This window comes from Cyprinus carpio, unplaced genomic scaffold (assembly GCF_018340385.1).
Source record: "Cyprinus carpio isolate SPL01 unplaced genomic scaffold, ASM1834038v1 S000006615, whole genome shotgun sequence".
NCBI lineage: Eukaryota > Metazoa > Chordata > Actinopteri > Cypriniformes > Cyprinidae > Cyprinus > Cyprinus carpio.
Genome location: NW_024879254.1, coordinates 880,026 through 904,022, shown reverse-complemented (window position 1 = coordinate 904,022; position 23,997 = coordinate 880,026). Strand labels below are relative to the sequence as shown.

General features: G+C 36.1%; 2 protein-coding genes and 1 long non-coding RNA gene across 5 annotated transcripts; 2 read left to right on the top strand and 1 right to left on the bottom strand.

Annotated features, from left to right (window-relative positions):
• Positions 1-277: 277 nt before the first annotated feature.
• casp22 (caspase 22, apoptosis-related cysteine peptidase) lies at positions 278-8,671 on the bottom strand. Its single transcript, XM_019098013.2, has 7 exons — positions 8,572-8,671; positions 2,227-2,556; positions 1,988-2,013; positions 1,760-1,862; positions 1,072-1,558; positions 820-979; positions 278-558 (listed from the first exon to the last, which is right to left on the bottom strand). Exons 1-7 carry the CDS (start codon positions 8,576-8,578, stop codon positions 478-480), a joined length of 1,194 nt encoding a protein of 397 aa, XP_018953558.2. The 5' UTR covers positions 8,579-8,671; the 3' UTR covers positions 278-477.
• Positions 8,672-13,475: 4,804 nt separating this feature from the next.
• On the top strand, positions 13,476-20,640 carry LOC122144207 (apoptosis-inducing factor 1, mitochondrial-like). 3 transcript variants are annotated; one of them, XM_042754926.1, is made up of 6 exons: positions 13,476-13,701; positions 14,836-14,966; positions 15,384-15,483; positions 15,620-15,646; positions 19,898-19,963; positions 20,510-20,576. In XM_042754926.1, the coding sequence occupies exons 1-6, from the start codon at positions 13,614-13,616 to the stop codon at positions 20,548-20,550; spliced, it is 453 nt and encodes a 150-aa protein (XP_042610860.1). In that variant the 5' UTR covers positions 13,476-13,613; the 3' UTR covers positions 20,551-20,576. The 3 variants fall into 3 exon arrangements, with proteins under 3 accessions (XP_042610860.1, XP_042610861.1, XP_042610862.1); XM_042754927.1 differs by lacking the exon at positions 19,898-19,963 and having other exon boundaries at positions 13,477-13,701; positions 20,510-20,640; XM_042754928.1 differs by lacking the exons at positions 19,898-19,963; positions 20,510-20,576 and adding an exon at positions 16,597-16,628 and having other exon boundaries at positions 13,477-13,701.
• Positions 20,641-22,416: 1,776 nt separating this feature from the next.
• LOC122144209 lies at positions 22,417-23,724 on the top strand. Its single transcript, XR_006159607.1, has 4 exons — positions 22,417-22,447; positions 22,636-22,720; positions 22,833-22,910; positions 23,634-23,724. It is a non-coding gene; the product is annotated as an uncharacterized LOC122144209 (long non-coding RNA).
• The last annotated feature ends 273 nt before the right edge of the window (positions 23,725-23,997 follow it).

The following is a 23,997-nucleotide window of genomic DNA, read 5'->3' as shown; positions in this document are numbered from 1 at the left end:
AAAATATATGTATACTCAGATGATGAATAACACTTTTTATTCACACCTAGACTAAATGTTTTTATGCAATGTTTATTGTAAATTAAAGTCCTCTGTATTATTAAAATATGAATAACAGTTTATTTTATTGACATCAAGACTATATAAAAGTTTATTTTTGCACTGTTTTAATGAAACGTTTACTGTAAATTAAAGTACATGTGAATTATAGGATTCAGTCCTCTTATTATAAGTGTAGGTGATTTTAGTCGACAGACAAAACAGTTCAAAAGCAGTATAAGGGAATTTGATGTAATTTATTAAAAAAAATTAAAGAAAGCTATGTGATTGAACACGTGTCTGAAATGAAATGATCTTGATCCTGTAAAACTGGCGCCCTCAAGTTCCGCTCTCCTGTGATACACATATTCTAAAATCCATTATAACAAATATGGAAAAAAATAGATGAATATTATAGACTTCTCTAGAATGTCAATGTTAAGATTTCCTCTTCTTCTTCGGTGGAAGATGAGGATGTTTATCCTGTTTTTTTTCCCGTTTAGAAGCAGCAGCCCGACCCTACAATGGGGAATGAATAGAGAGCTTTATTTGATAAATATTTTATATTCAAAATGCAGACCGAAAAGCTTTACAGAAATCACAAGTCTGTTAGACTATGTTTAATTATAAAACAGACATTTTAGTTTAAGAAGAGGCAGATCTGCAACAGAACAATATTCAGTTGTTAATGTTTCAGTTTTTAACACATCATAACATACACTGCACAGAATTGTAAAATTGTAATTTCTGTTATGGAATTAAAAAAAAAACAGTTCTGACCTTCGGTGCTTTGAAAATCAGAAGCTTCCTCAGGGTGAATTGGGGTTGAGGGGTCATCTTTGCATCTACTCTATCTTTGTTCTTATTTTGTCTTATTTTGCCCTCTTTAAGGCTTACATCATTATTGACATGAGTGAGGATCCTCAAGATGTCCTGGCCTCTAAAAATAAAGGAAGAAACCATTTAACATATAAACATTGACAGGAGGCCTAAATTAAAGTGTTACTGCATGTAAGGCCAGTGGATGCTCACTGTTCACTTCCTTCTTTTAAATGCTTGCAAAGGGACTGTATAAACCATGATCCACTGAGTGGATCACGGATTGAAAAATATCCCTCCACAGTGGACAGGGCAATCAGAAAATCAGAATCTTTGGCAATGCTGTATAGTTTGCCAGATTTCTGGTTACGACTGGGACCAGCACCATCTGTAACCAGCACTTTACTCTGCATCTTACATCCTCTGCATGCCTGGATAAAGAACACTTTAGGTTTGCCAATAAGAGCAGGACAGTTGTCTCCATCAAATGGGGAGGTGATTTCATTCACGGGACATATTTTCTCATCCAATCCCTTGACACCAGTCTCATTTCCATGACTCATTACGCAACAAACAAAGCAGTCTCCATGACGTGCATCATTACTGTATTTGGCCATAAGTGCTTTTATTTCATCTGCAGTTTTGTCTTTCTCGACTTCAACCAGAAAGCCCAAAACTTCAAATAAGTCCTTCAGAGAATCTGAGAAATACATAACAGAAAAGCATAAAAGATTAAGCTAAGAAAATAGCCATACATAGATCCACAGAGCAATTACAACAACAAATAAAAGAAAGACAATGTAGAGGACAAAAAACAAAACAAGAACAATAAGCATCTCTTAAGTCATACGTCTCTTCTAAAAAAGAATGGTATGTAAACATTGTGTAAACGAATGCCTACCAACATCTTTTTGGGATCCCTTTCGTTTTTTGTTTGCAAAGTTCTCATTATTAATAATTACACACAGTCCACGTGGATTACTGTCCATTTTGTACACCTCATCCTGGAACAAAAGAGCAAGTGTTAAAGCACAAGCAACATTCAAGAATGAAATCTGTCTGAAATGTCTATAAATTTAGAGAAAAAAAGGGAAATCATGGGAAAATGAGAACATGTTGCATTACTTACTCCACTGACCAAATCTTTTTGTTTGTCTGGGGGAAAAAGATATTGTCAATAAGTCTTTTATGTTTTTAAGTTAGATCTTTTTCAGTATTTTCATGAATGCCACAAAACCAATGAAAACAATATTCTACAAACATGTTTTAAGTAAAAAGTGGTCCTTTTTTAAACTGTAAAACTAGACCGAAAGATAACATCTTTAAATGAAAACTAAATATGATTACTAATGTTTCGTGTAACTGTACCTGTTGTACTATGTGCCGTTGGTGCAGGGCTACAGGTCGCTCCTCTTTCAGGAATTGCTAAATGGTTGTCTATGTTTAGGCTGTTGTAAAGATAGATGTCTCTGTTCTTCAAGCATGCTAACATAATTTCACTTGCTTTTGTCCCCTTTCTGCTCACACCATCAATCAGATCTCGAGCTTGATCAGCTCGTGGTTTGGTCTTCTGCACTATTTCTTCAATCTCCTCATTTCCGAGCACCTTCTTGTCCCGAAGATCATCCAGCAAACTTTTGATGACGGGCTCAGTCAAACCTTCCTTCAGTTTAATCCGAAGTTGTTCCAAGACTTTTTCTAAAGGAAAGCACTTTGATAAGTCAAATGTTCATTTATATGTTATTTAAATATAAACTTATTATTGTTACTTAGGCATATTGTAGGGGGAGACCGGGTATGGTTGTAACATATTTTACATGGTTGTAACATAAGGAGCAAGTTACAAATCACCTAATTCACTTCACACATTCTCAGTTTAGTTCTTATTCTACATGTGAGGAAGTAGAGCCCATGACAGACACAGCATTTCTTATATGAGAATAAATTTTGTACTTTTGTGATGGCAGTCCTTCCTTTGCAGTATATATGTAGTGTCAGTGTAGATATTTTTCATGAAAGTTGATAGTGCTATTGTTTTGGCTGTTAGCGTTAAGGTGAGATAGTTTATAGATACAAGACTCTGGGTTAGTTGTTACAGCAATGAAACATGTTATAACTTACTCTTAACATATTTATATATTTTCTTTGAATTTCATTTTGCTTGGGTCTAGGAGAAAGGCAAACCGAGGGGTGTCTCTAAATGTTCAACTGTTTAAATTCACTTTTATTATGGCCGTTCACTGACTGACATTAACAAGCTTAAACACACACACACACACACACACACACACACACACACACACACACACACACAGTTTTATTCAGTTATTGTTAAGACTATAGTTTTATTATCATAATGATAATGTAACACATACACGCAATTGTTATTCAGTTGAAGCTGGTGCAAATTTGCTCATTTTATTCAGTTTTGTTACACACACATGATGTTGAAAAGTCAGTGTTGAATAAAAAGCTTTCAAAATCCTTTTTTTTTTCATTTTCTTCTTCTCATAATCCTTGTTGCATAATCACTCACTGCAGGGTATATTACAACTAACCCGTATATTTTTTAACTTGAGCCAATGAAAAATAAATAACTTGCCTATTTTTTTAATTGGATGAAGGAAACACTTTTTTCAGTGCTGATATTTAAAACTAAAGCATGCATTATCTGTTTGTGCTGCAAATATAACTGCTACAACATTTAATAAGACAGTTGTAATTAGTTTGAATCAAGTTTTGAACGCACAGGCTTAAGATACAGACAGAAATGTCAAAAAAGTTACAACGATTAACACGATCTCATGAATACTCTAAAAATGGCTGGGTTAAAAATAACCCAATTGGCAACCCAGCGCTGGGTAAATATTGGACAGAACACGTGCTGGGTTAAAGTATCCCAGCATGCTGGTTTACACATTTTAACCCAGCAGGCTGCGTTGTTGAGAAAACCCAAGATATAGTAAATTTTACCATTTGTGTGTTTGCATTTTTGGGGTTCTGGGTTATTCTTCCTGGGTTATTCTAATAATTTTGCCTGTGCTTAACAAGACAATCATGGATTAATAAATAATGAAGAATACAGGTTATTTAGACTTAAAAAATTATTTTTAATGCCATCTCACATTCACAAATGTGTCAAAATTTGTACCACTGACAAACGACGTTTTCTTCTTTTTTTTTTTTCAGCAAATGCAAAAATCACAGAAATACAGTTGCAATAAATAAGAAAATTAGTTCTGAATGACCTGTGTCTAGCTGTTTAACTATTACATTTTGACATGTTTAACTATTTAAATACACAGTGAAATGACATTGACAATTAAAATTTAAAAAGACAGAGAATGCAAAATCATTTAAAGATGTCCTAAAATTTATATCAAGTATAGAAAGACTCCTAGGTAGATGTACACTGCTTAGTGTAGTAAAGGTATAGTTCACCCAAAAATGAAAATTCTGTCATTTATTACTCACCCTCATGTCGTTACAAACCCGTAAGACCTTCGTTCATCTACGGAACACAAGTTAAGATATTTTCTATGAAATCTGAGAGCTTTCAGACCAGGTTGAATAATTAATGACAGAAGTTTCATTTTTGGGTCAACTATTGTCAAACACTTAGAAAGCTTTGAAGCAAAGATCTACAGCTGAGAGCAGTGTACTCTGCTATAGAGCCTGTCTATGGAAGGACAATTTTCAAAAGGAATTGCAAATTATATTTTCAATTGCGTTTTCCACATGTGACAAATTGTGACGTAATTCAAACACAATTGCAAATCTTGCATTACTGTTTGCGTTTTCACGAATGCACAGTGATTGCCAGATTTCAAATGGAAAAGCAAAGTCCATTTGCAACTGTATTTCCCATGTATTATGAGTAATGAGCCTGTCATATTGAAAAAATACAGCGTCAAAGCAGCTTTACAGTATTAAATAGGAAAATAGTGTGTAATAATGCAAAAGTGCAACAGTAAACACTCAGTTTTTAGTCAAAGTCAGTTTATTATTAATTCAGTGATTTATCGTCAAGCTGTGCAATCAAGTTGACGATATCGCTGGATATTTAGTGTCCCCAACTAAGCAAGCCAGAGGCAACAGCAGCAAGGAACCAAAACTCCATCGGTGATAGAATGGAGAAAAAACCTTGGGAGAAACCAAGCTCAGTTGGGGGCCGGTTCTCCTCTGACCAGACGAAACCAGCAGTTCAATTTCAGGCTGCAGCAGAGTCTGATTGTGCAGTGGACTCATCTGGTTCCCGTTGTCTTTTGACGATGGCTGTCTAGGAGACAAGGTCTTTACTGGGATCTGTCTCTGGGGCTCATCTAGTTGTCCTGGTCTCCACATGACATTCAGGGCTGTCAAGGTCATCTCTAGGTGCTGATCCATCATCTGATCTAGATACGTACTGGAACCGGGTGGCTACAGTGACCTCGGAATAAGAAGGAAACAGACTAACGTTAGCGTAGATGCATCATAAGAACAAGTACATCGGGATTTATTAATTACCACGCCTGTTTTTTCACTGTGTCGCACATGTAACCTGCCAAAACAAAAATGGAATCGCAATTACTTTAGCATCTGAATTTCCAATGCCTCACATGGAAACCTGTCAATCTGTGTCAGGGGTGCATACTATGAGGCGTGTTTGTATTGGGAGGTGACATCACTCAAAGACAATTGTGCCAAATGCTTTGAATAATGGAGGTAAAGGCACTACTAAAAGCAGCTGGCACTCCGAGAGATGCGTGTTAAAGAACATACAGTGCAACCTGGGTCTCTCTATATTATTGGCACCTTACACAATAAATAATTCTGTCATTTTTACCCCAAATGCAGCTACTATCCCCTGCTAACAGTGGGAGCCACAACGGTACTATTGATCAATATTCACCATTAACCAAATGCTTTTCACCTGAGGAATAAAATATAGGGTAAGATGCAAATAGGTAAATAAGAGTAGAACTGCAATGCTGTTTTGCTGATGTGCATCAGAGTGCAAACAGTGAGAGATTTGGGGTAAAAACTACAAAATATCCCCCAATACAAACACACCCCATAGTATAGTCCCCCCCCACCCCGACACGGATTGACAGGTTTCCGTGTAAGGCATCTGATATTCAAATGCTTTTCAATTGCGTTTGGACTACGTCACAATTTATGCGTCCACATGTGGAAAAATGCAATTAAATATACATTGCAATTCCTTTTGAAAATTGTCCAGAATATCCTTACCTTTCCATTGATTATAATCAATGCCTGAGAGATCTGCTTGCATTTCTAAATCGCCATGACAAATGGATGAGGTTTTGTGGGCTCTGCCCAGTTAAGGAATTCCATGTTTGTTCCAACCTATAAAATAAAGTAAAACAAAATACAGATTGTTTTAATAGCAATGATTCAGTTCAATTAACTGTGTGAAGTTCATCATGAAATTGAGTTCATCATGATTATGAGTTAAGTTCACTTATGAGTATGTCTACAGAAGCTGAATATGCTATAGTGATTGGCTGAAAGGTGTGTTTTCAAACTGTGTGATCAATAGGATGTTCCAGTCAGTATAATCACAGTTTTATATTAATATGCTGGCTATATCGAAACACACATGCACAGTCACTGGCACACAGATATGTGAGATCACACTTCATAGGCACACAGAAATGTCTATGACAAGTCACTTATAGGTGTAACATTACCAAAGTGATTAAGGAAAAGTCAAAAACACGATCTGAAAAATGGGTATATCATGTATTCGCTCATTATAAATTATGCACATTCAGAACACAAAAGAGTTACAAAGTGCAGCTTTAACTATAGCACGAAACAAAATTATATGTGCGTTTAAATTACGCGAGGGTTAGTTGGTTATCACAGACAAACAATTATGTATATAAAATGTATAATAAACATGAACTTACCGTTAGACGTCTCGATAAAACTGCATTCGATTTGTTTTTCTCTCATAAATGCATCCATGTGCTCTCCTGACAAGAAAAAAACAAAATTTTGAATTATGACTTACCAAAAACCTTTCTTTACGTAAGTTACGCAAAAAGACATTATAAACCACACAAGCATCCATCAGGGAATCACTTTGTCCGAGAATTGATTGAACCGGTTTATTTGAACCGGATCGTCGGTTCTTTTGAAGGCGTTTAAATTAGAGCAGAAAGTCGTATTCACTTATTTTCACTTTTTAACACGATCATGCGAGTAGGTTACACGTAGAATGGGACGTTTGAGGTAAACTGTTCGTCATTTAACATAACTAATGTTGGCCTGTAGAAGTTTAACAGTATTGTTGCTGCAAAAAAATGTTATAATTCTGCCAATTTAAAACAATTATTAATGAAAACATTAAATAAACTTACCTTACAACAGTTGAAACCAGTGGCTTTGCCCCGTTGTCCTTCCAAAATGACAGTCACTGGAGCGATTTAATCTTCAAGGCGCGTTAAATAACCCAGCGCTGGCCTGAAACAACCCAGCGTTGCAACCATAGACTGACTGTATAAAAACAGGTTGCAACCTTACAGTCTATGGTTGCAACCGAGCCGCAACCTCCCGCTCTCTCTCGTGAACTGCAATTCATCGACTGGCCGCTTGAGGCTGGCTGCAAAAGTTAAAATGCCCAACTTTACAGAAATAAAAAACATGTTTACAGCCGGGTTCAAAAAATGATTTTGGTCTATATAGCTATTTTGCCCTTCATGACAACTGTGAGGGGGGTGAATTTTTTTATAACTCATCCGTTTAAATTATATTAAGCCTTAAAGTGCTGCATAATTAAGGGCGTGGCCACTTGAGTGACAGGTGGATTGCTGAGGACTTCTTGTGCCGGGGCGCTAGGTGGGCGTGGCTTCAGCAACCAGCTCCCGCCTTTTTGCCCATTTTCGATTATCCGGGAGAGTCGCGCGGTGACGCGCTTCCAAGATGGCGACGGCCCGCTCTGCAGTCTGCACATTTGAATGGAGCCCTGCACATGACATGCAAGAAAAAAATAAATAAATTGTGCGCACGATTTACTAATTCGTTCCCTCAATGTACTAAAACGTGCACACGATTACTATTGCGTTCCCTCAATTTGCTAAATCGTGCGCATGATTTATCAAATTGAGTGAACGAAATAGTAAATCGAGGGAACGCAATAGTATTCGTGTGCACGTTTTAGTACATTGAGGGAACAAATTGGTAAATCGTGCGCACGATTTAGCCTACTATCGTGCAATGTGCCGGGGCTCCGTACATTTGAGATTCATAATCGCTCTCATGTTTTTATACAGTCTATGGTTGCAACCCAGCAGGTTTAACTCAACACCTGGAACACTGAAACTACTCCAAAGTGTTTAAAAAGTAATAAAATAACCCAACAAAATGACCCAACAGATTCAGCCCAGCATTTTGGGTTTAAAAAAATAACCCAGCGTTTTAGAGTGAAAGTGCGTATAAATAGTATGCCGAATAAAAACGAAAACTCGTAAATCTAAAATATTTTCAGTCGCAGACAGTATTGACTGTCTGCTAAATGCCTTAAATCTGACCAAAAAACTGAAACGGCGGCCTCAAGTCTCCTTTAACTGGTAACCTTTCATCGTTTTCTTATTTTCACTTTGCATTTCATTATTCTTCTGCGAATTCTTTAAAAATATTCGAGATATAACTTACAAATGGACTTTTCTTACTCACACATATATTCTTTATATTAATTCATCTTACCTGCCATTTCGTTGTATGTAAATGTTACTGCTGTTTTTATGTATAGCTCTTGCTAAAGTAAGGGCAAAAACAGGAAAAGGTATGTAAATGAAGTTTCGTATTAAAACCACCCCCATAATGTGGGTTGTGAGTGGGGATGGGCGGATCAAACTAGATGCTTATGATAGTGTTTGTGTGAAGTGTCCTTATAAGGAACTTAAATAGAACTTATATAGACTTTTATACTCTTTGACCCAGGGGACAAATCCGTCTTGTTTACATATTTAGGGCCCATATACAAACAAATAAAACAATTATAATAATATGTGTATAATAATATCATTTGTGGGCCCAAATGAGTATATAGGTAGGCAAAGGGTAAGAGAAGGCAGGTGTGTAATTAGAGGGAAGCACAACATTTTTTGACCGTGTCTGGAGGTGAATATGTGGAGGCATCCGATAATATTTTATGTGCATTGTGCAGCAGAACTGTGAGTTAAAATGACCAGTACGAGCTGTGTGATGAATAAAGCTGATAAAGCAGTATTTGGAGGACAATGTTTTGTTTGGGTCTCACGCGTCAGAAACTACCCTACAACACCTCAAGTGACAAAATGATTAGTATTTATGTCACTATACATACTGCTGATCCATGCATGCAAAATGTTCCAGTTTGGTCACATCACTCCATAAAACGTTCCTCAGCAAGTGCATGTTTGTTCATTTGAATTGAAATGTTTTCCTCCTTTGATCAGGTCATCTCTGCAGTAAATCAAAGGTTTTTCTCAGTTGCTTGAATCCAACAATTTATGATATTGTGCTTTTTCTTCCTCAAAGGTTTTCTGGTACAACACATTTTAAACGTATAAGGCTGCCAGCTGTCTCTCGAGGAATTTTTAGACTCTTGGAAATCTTCCGGTAGCCATAGACTTTCTAATGTAAGAGAACATTTTCTTCTTTATAGCTTTTGTGAGAGCTTTTTTGACTTGGCCATACTCACCTTTAGCACATGCATGGGCTAAATGAATGTACATGTAACAGCTCAAGCTAATTCAGTTATAGTGTTTCCAAAAGCTTTATTGTCTCTTAACACAATTTTGTACCCTATACAAACAAATTGACTTAGAACAGCAATGTTGAATTATAACAGCTGTGTAACAAAGAAATGTATAGAAACATATAACTCAAAAATATCAAGTCAAAAAGTTCAAGGTGGTTTAGAAGACATAGGCTATATATAAACATAAGTGGTTAATGAACTACTTTTGTAACTCTTTTCCATACCTTTTAGCGGTTGAATGGATTGGTGACAATTTTGTTTTAAAATATATGCTGTTTTTTCTTCTTTGTAACAGCTGTACAAAGACAAATCACAAGCTGTAATCTATAAATGCTGCCAGCAACACTGGACAGTATGTAACATGTAGCTATGAATTTATTTAAAGTTTTCTAGAAAGGCAAGCGTTGCAGAGGACAAGATGGACAAAAGCTAATTTCTACTTTAGAAAAGGTCACTGCTGGGTGAAATAAAAAAGAGAGAAGAAATGAATAAAAAAAGGAAAAATAGGGCTATACAAAGCTGAATGTCCAGCCAGGAGCTGTTTCCATGCACTGATAAACCCTCGCCCATAGATGAAGCATCTTCAGTCAGAAATCATAAGCATAAGGGCCCCCCAAAGCTGGGCTCAATTCATTTCTGGATACAGTCCCTTAAGGCTCCTGCTGGGGATGGGAGATCTTACAGGGTAAATTAAATCAAACACTTCAACCTGTTTACATTTGCCTTCGCATTTTAATTTGTTACAGTGAAATGCATACACAGGTCTTACAAAACCACAATATGCACTTAAAAATATTTTACAGTATGTAAAAAAAATCTGGTGTTTTTTGGGGTCAAAGTCAACAGGAGGTCCAGGACGAGGGAAGGGAAGGAAGATCACCTGGGTCCACAGGCAAAGGCGGAGGGTATCCAATCTATCGTCTCTCCACAGATCTTACCCAACCGACAAATCCAGCAGGTATCGCAAGCTGTGACTTGTTCAATCAAGAACTGAAACAATTCTCACGGCATCTCAGCAATTCATACATATTTTACGAGGTGGCTAATTCGTACGAATTCATACAAACTCTACACCTAACCCCGCCCCTAAACCTACCCGTCACAAGGTCTAGAGTCATGGCCACATGTTTTGGCAGTGACATAAATTTAGTGTTTTGCAAAGTTTGCTGCTTAAGATGTTGTGGTGTTCATTCACATTGTTTCTAGATTATTGTGTAGAGGGATCAGATGCATTTTAAATAATAGCTAAAGCTTCATTGGCCAAAAAAAAAACTTTTCACCAAAAAAAAAAAAAAAAAAAAAAAAAAAAAATATATATATATATATATATAATATAAAAAAATAATAAAAAAATTAAAACATTTCACTGTTTTTGTGATCCTGACACAAGATGAACAGCTAACATTAATTGACTAATCATATGTGTATGTATTCACCCCAAATATGTATGTATTCACCCCAAACCTTTGATTTGTATTTTTTTGTGTGTATATTGTTACAAAAGAGTTATATTTTAAATGCTTTTAACTTTTTATTCATTAAAGTATCCTGAAAAAAAGTATCACAGGTTCCAAAAGCTATTAAGGAGCACAACTGCTTCTAACATTGAGGCAACAGGATATTAGAATGATTTCTTAAGGATCGTGTGACACTGAAGATTGGAGTAATGTCTGATGAAATTCAGCATCACAGAAATAAATTATGTTTTAAAGTAATTTAAAAAAAAAGTTGTATTGCACACCATTTTAATTGTAATAATATCTCGCAACACTACGTTTTTTGTCTATATTTTTAAATGCAGCCTTTATAAACATAAGACACTTCTTTTAAAAACATTAAAAATCTCGCTGATCCCAAACTTTTGAACGGCAGTGTCGGTATGCCTGTGTGCTTTCCACATTTATTTAAATCTGTTTTGTCTTTATAATAATATATCAGAAAGAAACTTTGACATATGAAATTATCTATCGCAACAAAAAAGTCCAAAATACTACCAATGAAAAACATTTGGTAAAACAAACAAAAAAACTGCCATTGCTGGATATAATAGCTTTCATATTTTGGGTCTTAAATTAATGACAGAAAATTCCATTTTGATTGTTTGGTTGTTCATCGTCCGTTGGTGTGAATTAGCTTTTAAATTCTTGCAAACATCCTTTTAGAATTCCAGGCTGCATATAAAAAAGTTTGTGCGTGCGTTTGTTCTCAATCAGTTCTTAATTCAAAGCAAAATATATATATATATATATATATTTTAATAATTAAAACTATTTATAAGTACAAAAATTAACTGAAACACCAGTTGTAATAATACAAATTTAAATCACTTGCCTCTGTATGTCTTCTGTCTCTCGTCACACGACCTGTTGCATCCAACAAATATCCGATTGTATATTGAGTAACACTGATAAATTCTAACTGACAGAAACACTAACCAATTATTAAATATCCGTCAGTGCCGAAGCCAATCAGTGCAGAAAGAGGGCGGGCCGTCAGAGGAAACCGGAAGTGCCTGTAGGAGTTGTGTGAAAAAGGGGAAGAAATGTTGAGTTTGTGGAGAGAAGTGTGCAGAAAGCAGTTAATGAAGTGGAAAAATGTGTTAATAATTGGAGTTTTAGACTGTCTGTAGAAAAAACTAAAGTGATATGTTTCTCAAAAAAGAAGAAATCCCCAAATGTAAAATTAAAATTGTACGGGCAAACATTAGAGCAGGTAACAGAAATTAGGTTCCTTGGAGTATGGATGGATTCTAAACTAACTTTTGCATCTCACATAAAGAAAATAATAGACAAATGTAAAAGGGGAATAAATATCTTAAGATGTTTGGCAGGGGTAGATTGGGATGCAACCAGACAGGCATTGCAGAGAGTATATTTTGCAATGATAAGACCAATAATATATTATGGCAGTTTAATATATAGTTCGGCATCAGAATCTATGCTAAAGAAAGTTAGTGGGATACAGTCACAAGCATTAAGAATAGGAATTCGGGCATTTAAAACATCGCCCGTTTCAGATATGCAGGTGGAAATGGCGGAGTTGCCGTTAAAACTCCGGAGATTAAAGTTAAAGATGGCATATTGGTGTTCTGTAAGGGGGCAAGTAGATACCCATCCAGTCAAAGAAGTTTTACAAAAATGTTGGGAACATTAGTATGTATACTACAGTAGTTTTGGATGGAATGCTGATAATGATGCCAAAGAAATAGGAATAGATGGTATAAAAATAAGTCCTACAGTAGTAATACCTATGATACCTCCTTGGCTGTTCCAAATGCCGATAGTAGATCTACAGTTGCATGGCAAAATAAATGATAAGGATAGGTGTATGCCTAAAGAAATAATAGAAGACTGGAATAAAGAGTCAAAAGGAAGACATCTATTCAACATTCAATCAAAAGTGGGGACTGAGAGAAAGTCATATGGAAACAGAAGAGAAGATTCAGTTATAACTAGACTCCGTTTAGGTCATCCAACCTTAATTACTCCCTGCATATGATAGGAAAATGTGAGTCAGATTGCTGCACTTACTGTGGAGCAACAGAAACAGTTGAACATGTTTTATTACATTGTGAAAAATACAGAAGAGAAAGAAACTAGCTTGTTGAAAAGCTAAGAGGTATGGAAATGAGTGTCTTTTCAGTTAATAATGTATTTCAGAATGCTCAGAAACAGTCAAAGGTGTATGACCTCCTTCTAAAATATTTGAGAGATACGGGTTTAATCAACAGGATATACATTTTTTTTTCTTCCGCTCACTGAGGCTTCACACCACTGATCTATATATGTTCTATATTATAGAGCAGTCCTTCACACTCCATCTCAGTAGGTGGCGGAAATGCACCTGAAGCTGGTTTGCCAACCGCCAATAAACACAAAAGAAGAAGAAGAAGCGTTGTGTGACGCTGTGACCTGAAGGTCTCCGGCCTTTAGCTAGAGCTGCACGGTGAGCGTGTCTGTGAACTTCCCCAGGCTGTCTTTCCGAAAAGCACAGCAGAGCCGCGATGTTTAAGTGCAAGACAGTATGGAATAAACTGGCTCCGCTGGCCCGGGCCTCATCCACGCTGTGTCTGCAGAATGCGAGGAAATCAGGCAAGTTGAGAAAAGCGGAAGAAGTCTGTGGCTCAGCTCAACACCTGTGAGCTTCATTTCTAGCAGAAAGCTTTGCACAGTTTCTATGGAGACACAAGTCCAGGCGCTGGTAGGGCAAGGGTCCAGTTTGGTGCTGGCTAAATGCTAGGCACTTTATTTGACCGTGTAACAGTTAACTTAGTTGAAACCAATAAGACACACTTAAATGAATTGAGTAGATAAAAACTGTTGAACTTTCATTGAGCACTGCGGTCACACCACATATGGACAAACTTCCTCACGGAGTCGCGTGCAATTTCAGCCAAGATAAACGCTATGTGGGAGTTCTGTCAAAGTGATTTTTTTTTTGTCACGAACACGCTGTATGGTTTAATGCAGGACTGCACGAAGAGTTGCAGTAATCTTTGGGCCAAGGTCGGTGGTCATCAAGCCTGCCTCTCACACACTTGTGGCTCTGACAGCTAACTGTAGTTAATTGTATAGCAACAGTTTATTTTTACAGTGATGACCGGCTGACTGTATCTTTCCCGCTTATTACACGGGTACTTGCCAACTAAATAAAACAGACATTTAAATGTTGATTTTAAATACTGGTTGCGTAGACTTAATATTTAAAATGTATAATTCTGACTCATGAGACCCTGATAAAAAAATTCGATTACAGACATATTTATTTGTTCTTTGGAAATAAAACCGCTTTTAATTTCCCCCCCATACCTTAGAATTTGTCTTGTTTAAAAATTTCCTCATGAATGAAAAAATGTTATTCTTTTTAACAATAGTTTCTATGCCAAAACATCTTGCCAGGCATGTTTAGAACAAGAATCATTCTTTTCTCTTTTTGATACAGTGCAGCCCCCAATCTTTGCCAGTATCTTTTCATTTGAATCACTAGAGTTTATCCATAGACGTTTTTAATAGTTTAAAATATAATAACATTTAGTGTTAACATATTTCAGTTTTTAATTTAAAATATGTTACGCTAAATAATGATGGAACATTGTTACACCCATATTTTGTCATTTTATTTTCACAAGAGTTATTTGAAACATTAAAGTAGACACTTTACCCAGATGTTGCATTTAATATGCTGTGTATCTAAAATGTATATCGTTTTTATGATTGACTTCTCAGCGCTGAGACATGGGAGAAGGCTGGAGATGGTTCAGAAAGCCCAGATGTCATCAGGGCCGGCAGGAGGGGGTGGTGAAAACACTCTGTATTACGTCCTGATTGGAGCAACATGTCTGGGGGCAGGAGTTTATGTAAGTACCCCTTTATGATTGGCTTATTCATCAGTCCCATATTGACAGTGCACAAAATATATTTCCTTAGGTAATTGCTTCAAGTTTTACCGATATTAAAATTGTTACTACTTGTGAGTGTTGTGGTTAGTTTGTGAATTATGTTGATGTTTATTTACATGAGCATACTCAAAAAAAGTGTCTATCAAATGTACGAGATATGCTAATATACAACATATACATACCATTGCTGTGTGATGCTCTGCCAGGTTGTTAAAAATGATAGATGTGTGCCATACATATAACTGGTATAACATGTAGCAACTTTATCACACATGAATCTGATTATGAATCTCATTTGGTGAAAGCAGGTTAATAAGCTGATTCTTAGATTTGCAGAGTTTAAAGTGATTGTTGTTTATTTGTTTGTGTGTTTTGGCGTACCGCACCGTCTCAGGGGACAAGGAAAGATATAATGAGCGTATGATAGATCTTGTCAACAGACCAAAACAAGGGCCACGAGCAGCTGAGGCTGTCAGTAAGTAAATACACTAACCACATGAACAACCAAATAATAAATCACTGGTCTCATTCAATTAGCAGTTATCAAGTTGATTCAGTTCATATATATATATGCAGTTTAATTCAGTGGAATGTTGTCTTTTGTGTTTCAGCTGAAGTTGTGGCAGAATCAAAAGAAGGTGAGTAGTTATTCTACACGCTGATGAAAGTTTTTTTTTTTTTTCTATCTGTCTGTCTATATATGCACATCATTCACAGCCTTACACACAGAGCACTGCGCTCCCTGTGCATTTGTTCAATGCAAAACTTAAGCTTTCTCTTATATTTGCTAGTTATCTGACGACAGTGTCATTTTTATTTTTTTTAAATTCTGAATTGATTGGGAAACTAAGATAAAGACTTGATATAAGTAATGCAGTGCTGTTGTGCTCTGAGTTCGTATGGCTGTGGTTGGTATTTGCCTGTGTCACTGGTGCACATATGGGTGTTAACATGCACAGAACGGTCGTATTCATGCAGGATAAAACAACAGTCTCAGACGGGAATGTTTCTTGGAATTCTTACACTCTGTTTAGTCTGAAAAAGGGATTAATAACTGAACACATTAAATAGTATAGTAAATGTATTATGTACAGTACAATGATCAAGTCAGCTCCTGTTTGCTAGTTTAGTAATCTTAACTTTGTGGGATGAGCATAGCATAGTATTGCTTTAAACTAATCCAGATTATTTAGTAAAATTTCTGTTAAATACAATCTAAATTAGGTCATCAGTTTTTCATAAATGGTGTTTTATAGTTGTTTTTACATGCTAAAATCATTTGTAATTTAGTTATTCTGATTTTACCTACTCTTAGAAAGTGGTTGGTTCAGAATAAGTTTTAGTTGGTATTAAATAGTTTTTTTTTTAATGACTTATTTTTTTAGTTTTATTTCTAAAACATTTCCGTTTTATTTCTCATGATATAAAGCATTTTTATTTTGGCATGTGATTTGAGCTAACACTTTAAAAAAAAAATGTATTCAGTCAAGTCTTGAATTCATTTTTTAGAGTTTTATCTAAAGCAAACTATAACAACCTTCTGTAGGATTTTAAATTGTTCCTTTTTTTTTTTTTTTTACCATTTCAGCTTATTATTTGCCATGAAAATAGCCAAGGAAGCTGGCATGGCATTAAAACACCAAACAACCAACCCTGCCTTGATTAACTAAGAAATAAATGCATGCAGCTTCATTATTACTTGGTAATTTATTAACTATAAACAGGTTTTCTCTTTTAAGGGCTGAAAAATGTCCATTGCATTAGTTAAATTCATTTAAAAACCTGATGCATTGTGCAGGCATCAAGAGTGGTATGAGCTCTTAGTTTATTAATATGGTCTTTATTCATAATAGCTTACTGCCATTTGTCTTCTCTAAGCTGATGTACAGCGATGATAAACTTAATATTGTTTGCCACTAGAACTCTACTAAAAATTGTTTTAGCATGCTAGTTCAGTAGATGAGCATGCAAACCACTGGACTAGTAAAATTAGGGAAATGTTTAGGATCAATAAATGGATACCCTCTGGTATAAACAATCTGTGGTTCTTGTGATGAGTTTGTGCATGTAAAAATGCATATACCACTATCGTTCAAGTAAGTTTTTTTTGTTTTTCTTTTTTTTTTTTTTAAGAAATTAATACTTTTATTCAACAAGGAGGATGCATTAAACTGATCAAAAGTGACAGTAAAGTATTTTACATTGTTACAGAAGTTCTATTTCAAATAAATGCTGTTCTTTTGAACTTTCTGAAAAAAAAAAATTCACGTTTCACCAAAAATAAGCAGCGTAACTTTTTTTTAGCATTGATAATGAGAAATGTTTCTTGAGCACAAAATCAGCATATTAGAATTATTTCTGAGGGATCATTCGACACTAAAGACTGGAGTAATTGCTTGCTTAAATTAAATACATTTTCAATAAATAAACAAAATAAATTATGTTTTCAAAATATATTATAACAGTTGTAGAGACGGGACTTTTAAAAACATGAAAATATCTTACAAACTGCAGCATTTTGAATGATAGTGTAGATGTGCCTCTACTAATATACAATATACAACAGCAGGAGTTCCAGATTTGGAGTTCAAAGTTAGAATATGATGTTTTTTTTTAATTTATTTTTTTTATCCAGAATGTATGTTTTGTCATAGGTCAACCATCAGCTTCTAATGAAACTGAAGAGAAAGTCAAACATGTTCAGTTAGTGCCCTGTGGGCTATACATGATCACCATTTAATTCCTTTATACAGTATACGCTGTAATAGAAAACTGGTAAAATGTACGTGAGCTATGTCACATTAGGTTGTACATGCTTTTTGGGACACTGCGCAGCACACTGCATGTGACTGTCTATGTATGTTCCTATTTAATTGTCTTTTGGATTGGTTTAATGTTGTCCTGTTACTCTCCTAACATTCTACATAATATGCACTTTCTCTAAAATAACTTTAAAAAGCATCTGCCAGGAATTATAAATAGCCCCTTTTCCACACAGTAATACCATTAAATTGCCGTTTAAACACAGGCAACTTGAACCAACTTGCCTGTATTTTTGAAAAGGTCCTGTTCACACATGATCTCTTTATGGCAGTTTACCAGTAATTTTCCACTAAAGTCTGTATGTGTGAAAGGTGCTAATGTAAACTGTCAGCCATCTTTAGAATTGGCACTGTTACCTTCCTCTTCTACTCATACATGGTGAACGGTCTCCACTCTCAGGCGTTTGACTGTGAGCATCTGTTTTTGTGTGACTGCTTTGTGGGTAACTCCATTGACATTCCTCACCCAATCACCTGAACTATACATTTGTTTTTTATATCTAAATTTCACTTACTATGCCTTTTCAAGTTAAAGAGGGTAAATCTTAAGTTTTCTTTCTTCTGCCAATTAGGCAAGAATGGGTTGGATGAGGTGATGTTCTTTCATTGATGGACATGCCTGATGCTTGTCTTGTCGTCTTCGTCATGTGGAGGGGTACATGTCTTTCATTTGTCTGTTGTGTATTTGCATCATATTTTGTCTTTGTCACCAACCAAACATTTCTACCACAAGGACAACACTCTTTTCTTTCCCTTCATTTTCCGTTCGTCCCACTAACTGTGTTGTTTAGAAAAAAAAGCTGTTTTTCCTTGTTCATTTTCTTGCTTTAACATCTTCATTGATGTTAAAGTGTTTGGAAAGGTTTTTAGATGGCTAGACTATCCTATTTGTCTGGAGTATCTGTCCTGTCCCTCCGCTTTGCACAATGAAGCTGAGTTTTTTGGAGAAAAAACTCTCATCAGGACTTGTTCTGGAAAAATGTTTCTGTTTATGCCCAAGTTTCTTTTGGACCTTTTGATTAGCACTGACACATGGACCCAGCCCTCATTTTAACTTCTTTTTTGGAGTTAGATTCTTGGAAGGAGATGAATGTAAATGTGGAGAAGTCTTAAGGAGAAAATTCAATGAGAATTGTCCATCATGGTAGTCTCCTGATGTGCAGACACTATTTCATGAAGATATGATGCTCTTACATAGATAACATGGAAATCCTCAACAAAACATGAAGATCCTGTCATAGAAGAATTTTACAACTCATGCAGGAAGAGGAAAAACACCCTGAAACCTTCAAATTCACCCATAACTTAACCTATTCCTCAAGTTTTTATCCTTGTGCCATCCTACAAAATTCATTCCTGATCCTGGATCCTTTATTTGTCCTTTTTTTCATTGGAAAAAATTTAACCCCAAATGATCCACTCATACAACCCATCAAACCATGAAAATGTTCGATTCTAGAGCAGTGAAAAAATGCTCTAAGGATGTTTTTCATGAAGTCAGTTATCATTCATAATCCTGCTTTAGATGCTGCACCTCTGGAATCAAATCCCCGAAAACCCATCTTTGCAGAGCCAGTTAAGAGTGGTAAGAACCGAAGAATATAGAGCGGGAGGATTGTTTCTGGTGCTTCTCTTCTTCTGTTTCAGTCAAACCTTCTTGTGTTTTGCTCATTCTGTGGCATTAGAGCCTGTTGCTGAAGAAAAAAAGGGAAGAACCTACTCTAACAGAAAGCTGATGTGGAGTCCACTGAAAGCGAACCTATTGCTGACAGCTCCCGTAACTAAACCCATTGTAGAAGAACCTGTAACAGAACCAACTGTACAAGCTTCTATTCCTGAACCCACAGTGGAAAGCCCATAAGAGAGCCTGTTGTTGAAGCCTCTGTAATCGAACCTTTGCAGAAGCTCCAGCAGTTACACAGAACGAAGAGCCCTTAGCTCCTGTAGTTTGAGAGTGGTAAGCTTGACACAATCTGCATGGAAGTCCATCTTTTTTTCAACGGAGGAAAATATTTTTGGAAACTGAGGGTTAACATCTTTACTCTTCTCTTACACATCGGGATTAAGAAACAGAGCCTACAGCTGTAATCATCGCTGAGCATGTTCCAGAGGCTTCGTCTGTTTCTGAGAGTGGTAAGAGTCCAGTTTTGACAGGATGGGAATCAGTTTTAAACGTGTTACTGATAAAGATACGGATAATTACTTCATTCACACATACGCGACACCTATTTCAAAACTACATATGCTCTTTTTTTGAGTTAATTTACGATCTGTCTTAGCTCGTTTTTTTGTGTTTTTTTTTTCTTGTCTGTATAAACCACATTGTCCTCTCTTCTTTTTAATGCCTTATATTTTTCCCCACTCAAGTATTTCATTCCTTTGAATGGTTGTTTTGTGTGACTGTTGGTGACATATGCTAATGGCTAATGCTAATGGGTACATGGTCACACACTTACGACCAATTTGCAGCCACTTTTCCAGATTACTGAGGTACAGCTCGCACTAATATGACTATAAAAATGCTAATCTCTCCCCCTCATTTAGCGCTGTGTTCCTGAGATCACTCACATATTCTTGTACAGGATAATGTTATGTGCCTCACTAATTCAGTGTTCGGGTCAAGTTATCTCAAAAAATTGCTTGTTTTGTTTTGTACTAATCATCTCTTTATTTAACCAGCTGCAGTTCCTAAAGCAGCTCCTGCTGCTGAGCCCTGTTGAACCCACTGCTGCTTCCCTCGGATGTCTCCTGAACATGCTCCCTATCTGCTGATTGGTGGAGGCACGGCTTCGTTGCGCTGCAGCTAGGTCCATCCGGGCACGTGACCCTGGTGCCAGGGGTGTGTGAAGTCTGTCAGTTTGTGGTGGCAGTTTTGGCAGAATTAATGATAAAACTCACATGATACTGTAATCACCAATACTTAGAGCTGAGGTTTACTAGGGCAGGCGACTGACCTATGGGGCCAAAAAAAAAATCATGATAAAATGTGACCCTGGTAACCACCAAAACCAGTCTCAAGTAGCAAGGGTGTATTTGTAGCAATAGCCCACCAATACCAACTGTATGGGTCCTAATTATTGATTTTTCTTTTATGCCAAAAATCATTAGGATATGAAGTAAAGGTCATGTTCCGATGAAGATATTTTGTAAATTTTCCTACCCATAAATATACAAAAAAACTAATTTTTGATTAGTAATACTGCATTGCTAAGGACTTCATTGCATGCTAAGGGACTTTTCAGTATTTCAATATTTGGCAGTTTTCTCAATATTTAGATTTTTTATTTTTTATTTTTTCTTTGCACACCCTCCAGATTCCAGATTTTTAAGTAGTTTGTATCTCGGCCAAATATTGTCCTATCCAAACAAACCATACCATTTCGAAAAATTGACCCTTTAAGTTCTTGTGGTCCAGGGACACATGAATGTTTCATATTCAGTCGATTTCAATAATTATGACAATATATTTCAAATCTTTATTTATTTCAAATTGAATTTTTGCTCCTAAGTGAAAGTTGTAGAAGCCAGACCGTTATTTGTGTTTTTGAACTACTCTTTGTGGTCAGATCATGACAAACATTTTTGAATTCTCTAGCTAAATGCTAACTTCTTAGTTTCAGCATGTTTGAATGAGGGCTGTTATTCAAATCTCGAAACAGGTTTGTGTTGCTGGACGTGTCTCTTTATTATTACATTTCGTTTTTGTCTCTTAGAAATGCACATTCTGGACAGTATTGCTTGAGTTAGGATGCAGGATGTAAATTAATGTTCAGATATCAAAAACCTTGACATCTGTGTAAAAATGGTTTTTACTTTTTATATGTCAAATGTATGAACTGTCTGACTGTTTGAGTTTTATTCTTATTGGACCCATTGGGTCTTCCATAGTAGCATAAATTTAGATACAACCACACATAGAGTGCCCCTCAATACCAAGATTAAAAATCTTACTATATGGTATCACTTAGGTATTTGTATGAAAAAACAGTAGTCTAAATACATTTAAATGCACTTTAAGTTACTGACATTGTAATATAATTTAATATGTCTACATTAATAATAATAATAAAATTCTATATGAATTTCCCATATTTATGCACAACCAGAGTACTGTGGTGCAGTTAGTGTTACTACATTAAATCCATGGTGAATGATGAAGATTTGTAGATTTAAAAGTCCTCTGATTGTATCGTTGCGCAGAATGTTTGTTATATCTGGCTTAAACCTTAGTTTAAAATTAAAAAGTGTATTTTTGTTTGTTACACAGGTGCTGATTGTAAACAGAGGAGTCTGACCTTGCCCTACATGAGACCTCCTCTCTCTAAAATGAACTCTGGTTCTCCGATGACCCCAAGGCCATCGAAACACTGCACTTCAAACAAGGAATGGCAAAGAGGAGGAGGTGTGTGTCAGAATTTTCCCAGAAACACATAAGACGCAGGCCACACACTAATGTGCTGCTTTGTTTCAGACCATTGCTAATTTTTCTATTATTTAATGTATGCTTGTTTTAGCATTTACTTTCCAGCCTCCTTAGTTGTGCGACGTCAGTCCGCAGCGGATCTTGCTAAAGTGGAGAATGGGGGGGGGGTGTGGCCGGTACTCACAGGCCGTAAGGTGGGAAAACTCTGATATGTTACTGTGGAAGCTGTGCTCTTAATAGACATCCACATGAACGACTATCTAAAAAATGCTGAGGTCACACAAGAGGAGAAAATGTTTTTATGGATGCATAAGGGTGTGTGGATGAGTTGTCCTCATCCTACCCCTGTGTGTTGTTGTGTGTGTTTGTATCTGTGGTGTAGGTGGTACACATGGATGTCAGAGGAAATAAAGTCAAACTGAGTGATGGTGCAGAGATCTCATATGAAAAGTGTCTGATTGCCACAGGTAAAATGCATGTATAATATACACATAACACCCACAGAGGTGTAAAATCTATTGGCTGACTGTCCTATAAAATATATCTGTTGGTGTGTGTATGTGTGTGTGTGTGTATTAGGTGGGGTGCCTAGGAACCTGCAAGTGATGAGAAAGAGCAGGAGAGGAGGTGATGAAGAGGACAACCCTCTTCAGAAAAGTATGTCTACTGCACATTTTGGTGTTTTTGGAGCAAGTAGAATTAAACCAGTAGTAGTGTCCAAATGAGAATGCCTCCATTAGTATGTTTGAAGTCAACATGAAATCAAAATTAGGAAAAAAAGTTTGATTTCATCAGCATGGGCAGTACATCATTTTTAGTACCATGAAAACTTTCCTGATCAGATGATGGGATAAAAGTCCTTCATCTGTCTTTTCTTCGTTTGAATTATCACTATTTGTTTAAACATTTTCACCCATTCTCCCCGTCAAATGGGTTGTGAACGTGGTTTCATTTTGAGCAGAATACGATTATACCTGAATCTTACAGTGTCAGCATGTGAGACATTTAATATTTTCTATATATATATATATATATATATCTATATATATTATGATTACATATACTATATGATATATATATATCTAGTAATTAGCGATTCTATATGGCCACAAAATCTATATTGTTCCTACAGGTCGCTAGAATAGTGGAAATTGGGAATGGAAAGTCATGTAGTGTAAAATGATTTTATTCCACTTGAAATTGTTAATGGATGCAGTCTCTCTATTATTATATTATTATTTTTTTTATATATATCTTCTGTAAATCCCTCTTAAAAAAAACTGTAGTGGACTTTGGTCAAAAGGACTGAACCCTGTATATGTAATGTATGTGTGTGTGTGTATCTAGATTATATAACCTTCATATGTTCTTTTTGTGTAGATTGAAGATTTTAGATCTCTAGAGAAGATCTCCGGAGAGGTTAAGTCATTATCATCATTGGTGGAGGTTTTCTTGGTAGCGAGCTAGGCATGTGCCTTTGGCACGCAGATTTTAGTCCTAGAGCAAACAATGCAGGCTTGTCATTTCATGTAATATGTGTGTGTGTGTGAGAGAGACGAGAGAGTGTGTTTTGAGGTTCTTTCAGGTGTTGTATAAATTTTTTTTTTGTTTTTCTTTTGATGAAAATAGCTACTAGACTATCTCTCAGCATGCATGCCTCTTTAACCTTCCTCTATTAGCTCTCCCAACTCTCTGTAGCGCGACTGGCGTTGGTTTCGAGGTGATCCAGATGTCCCAGCGAAGC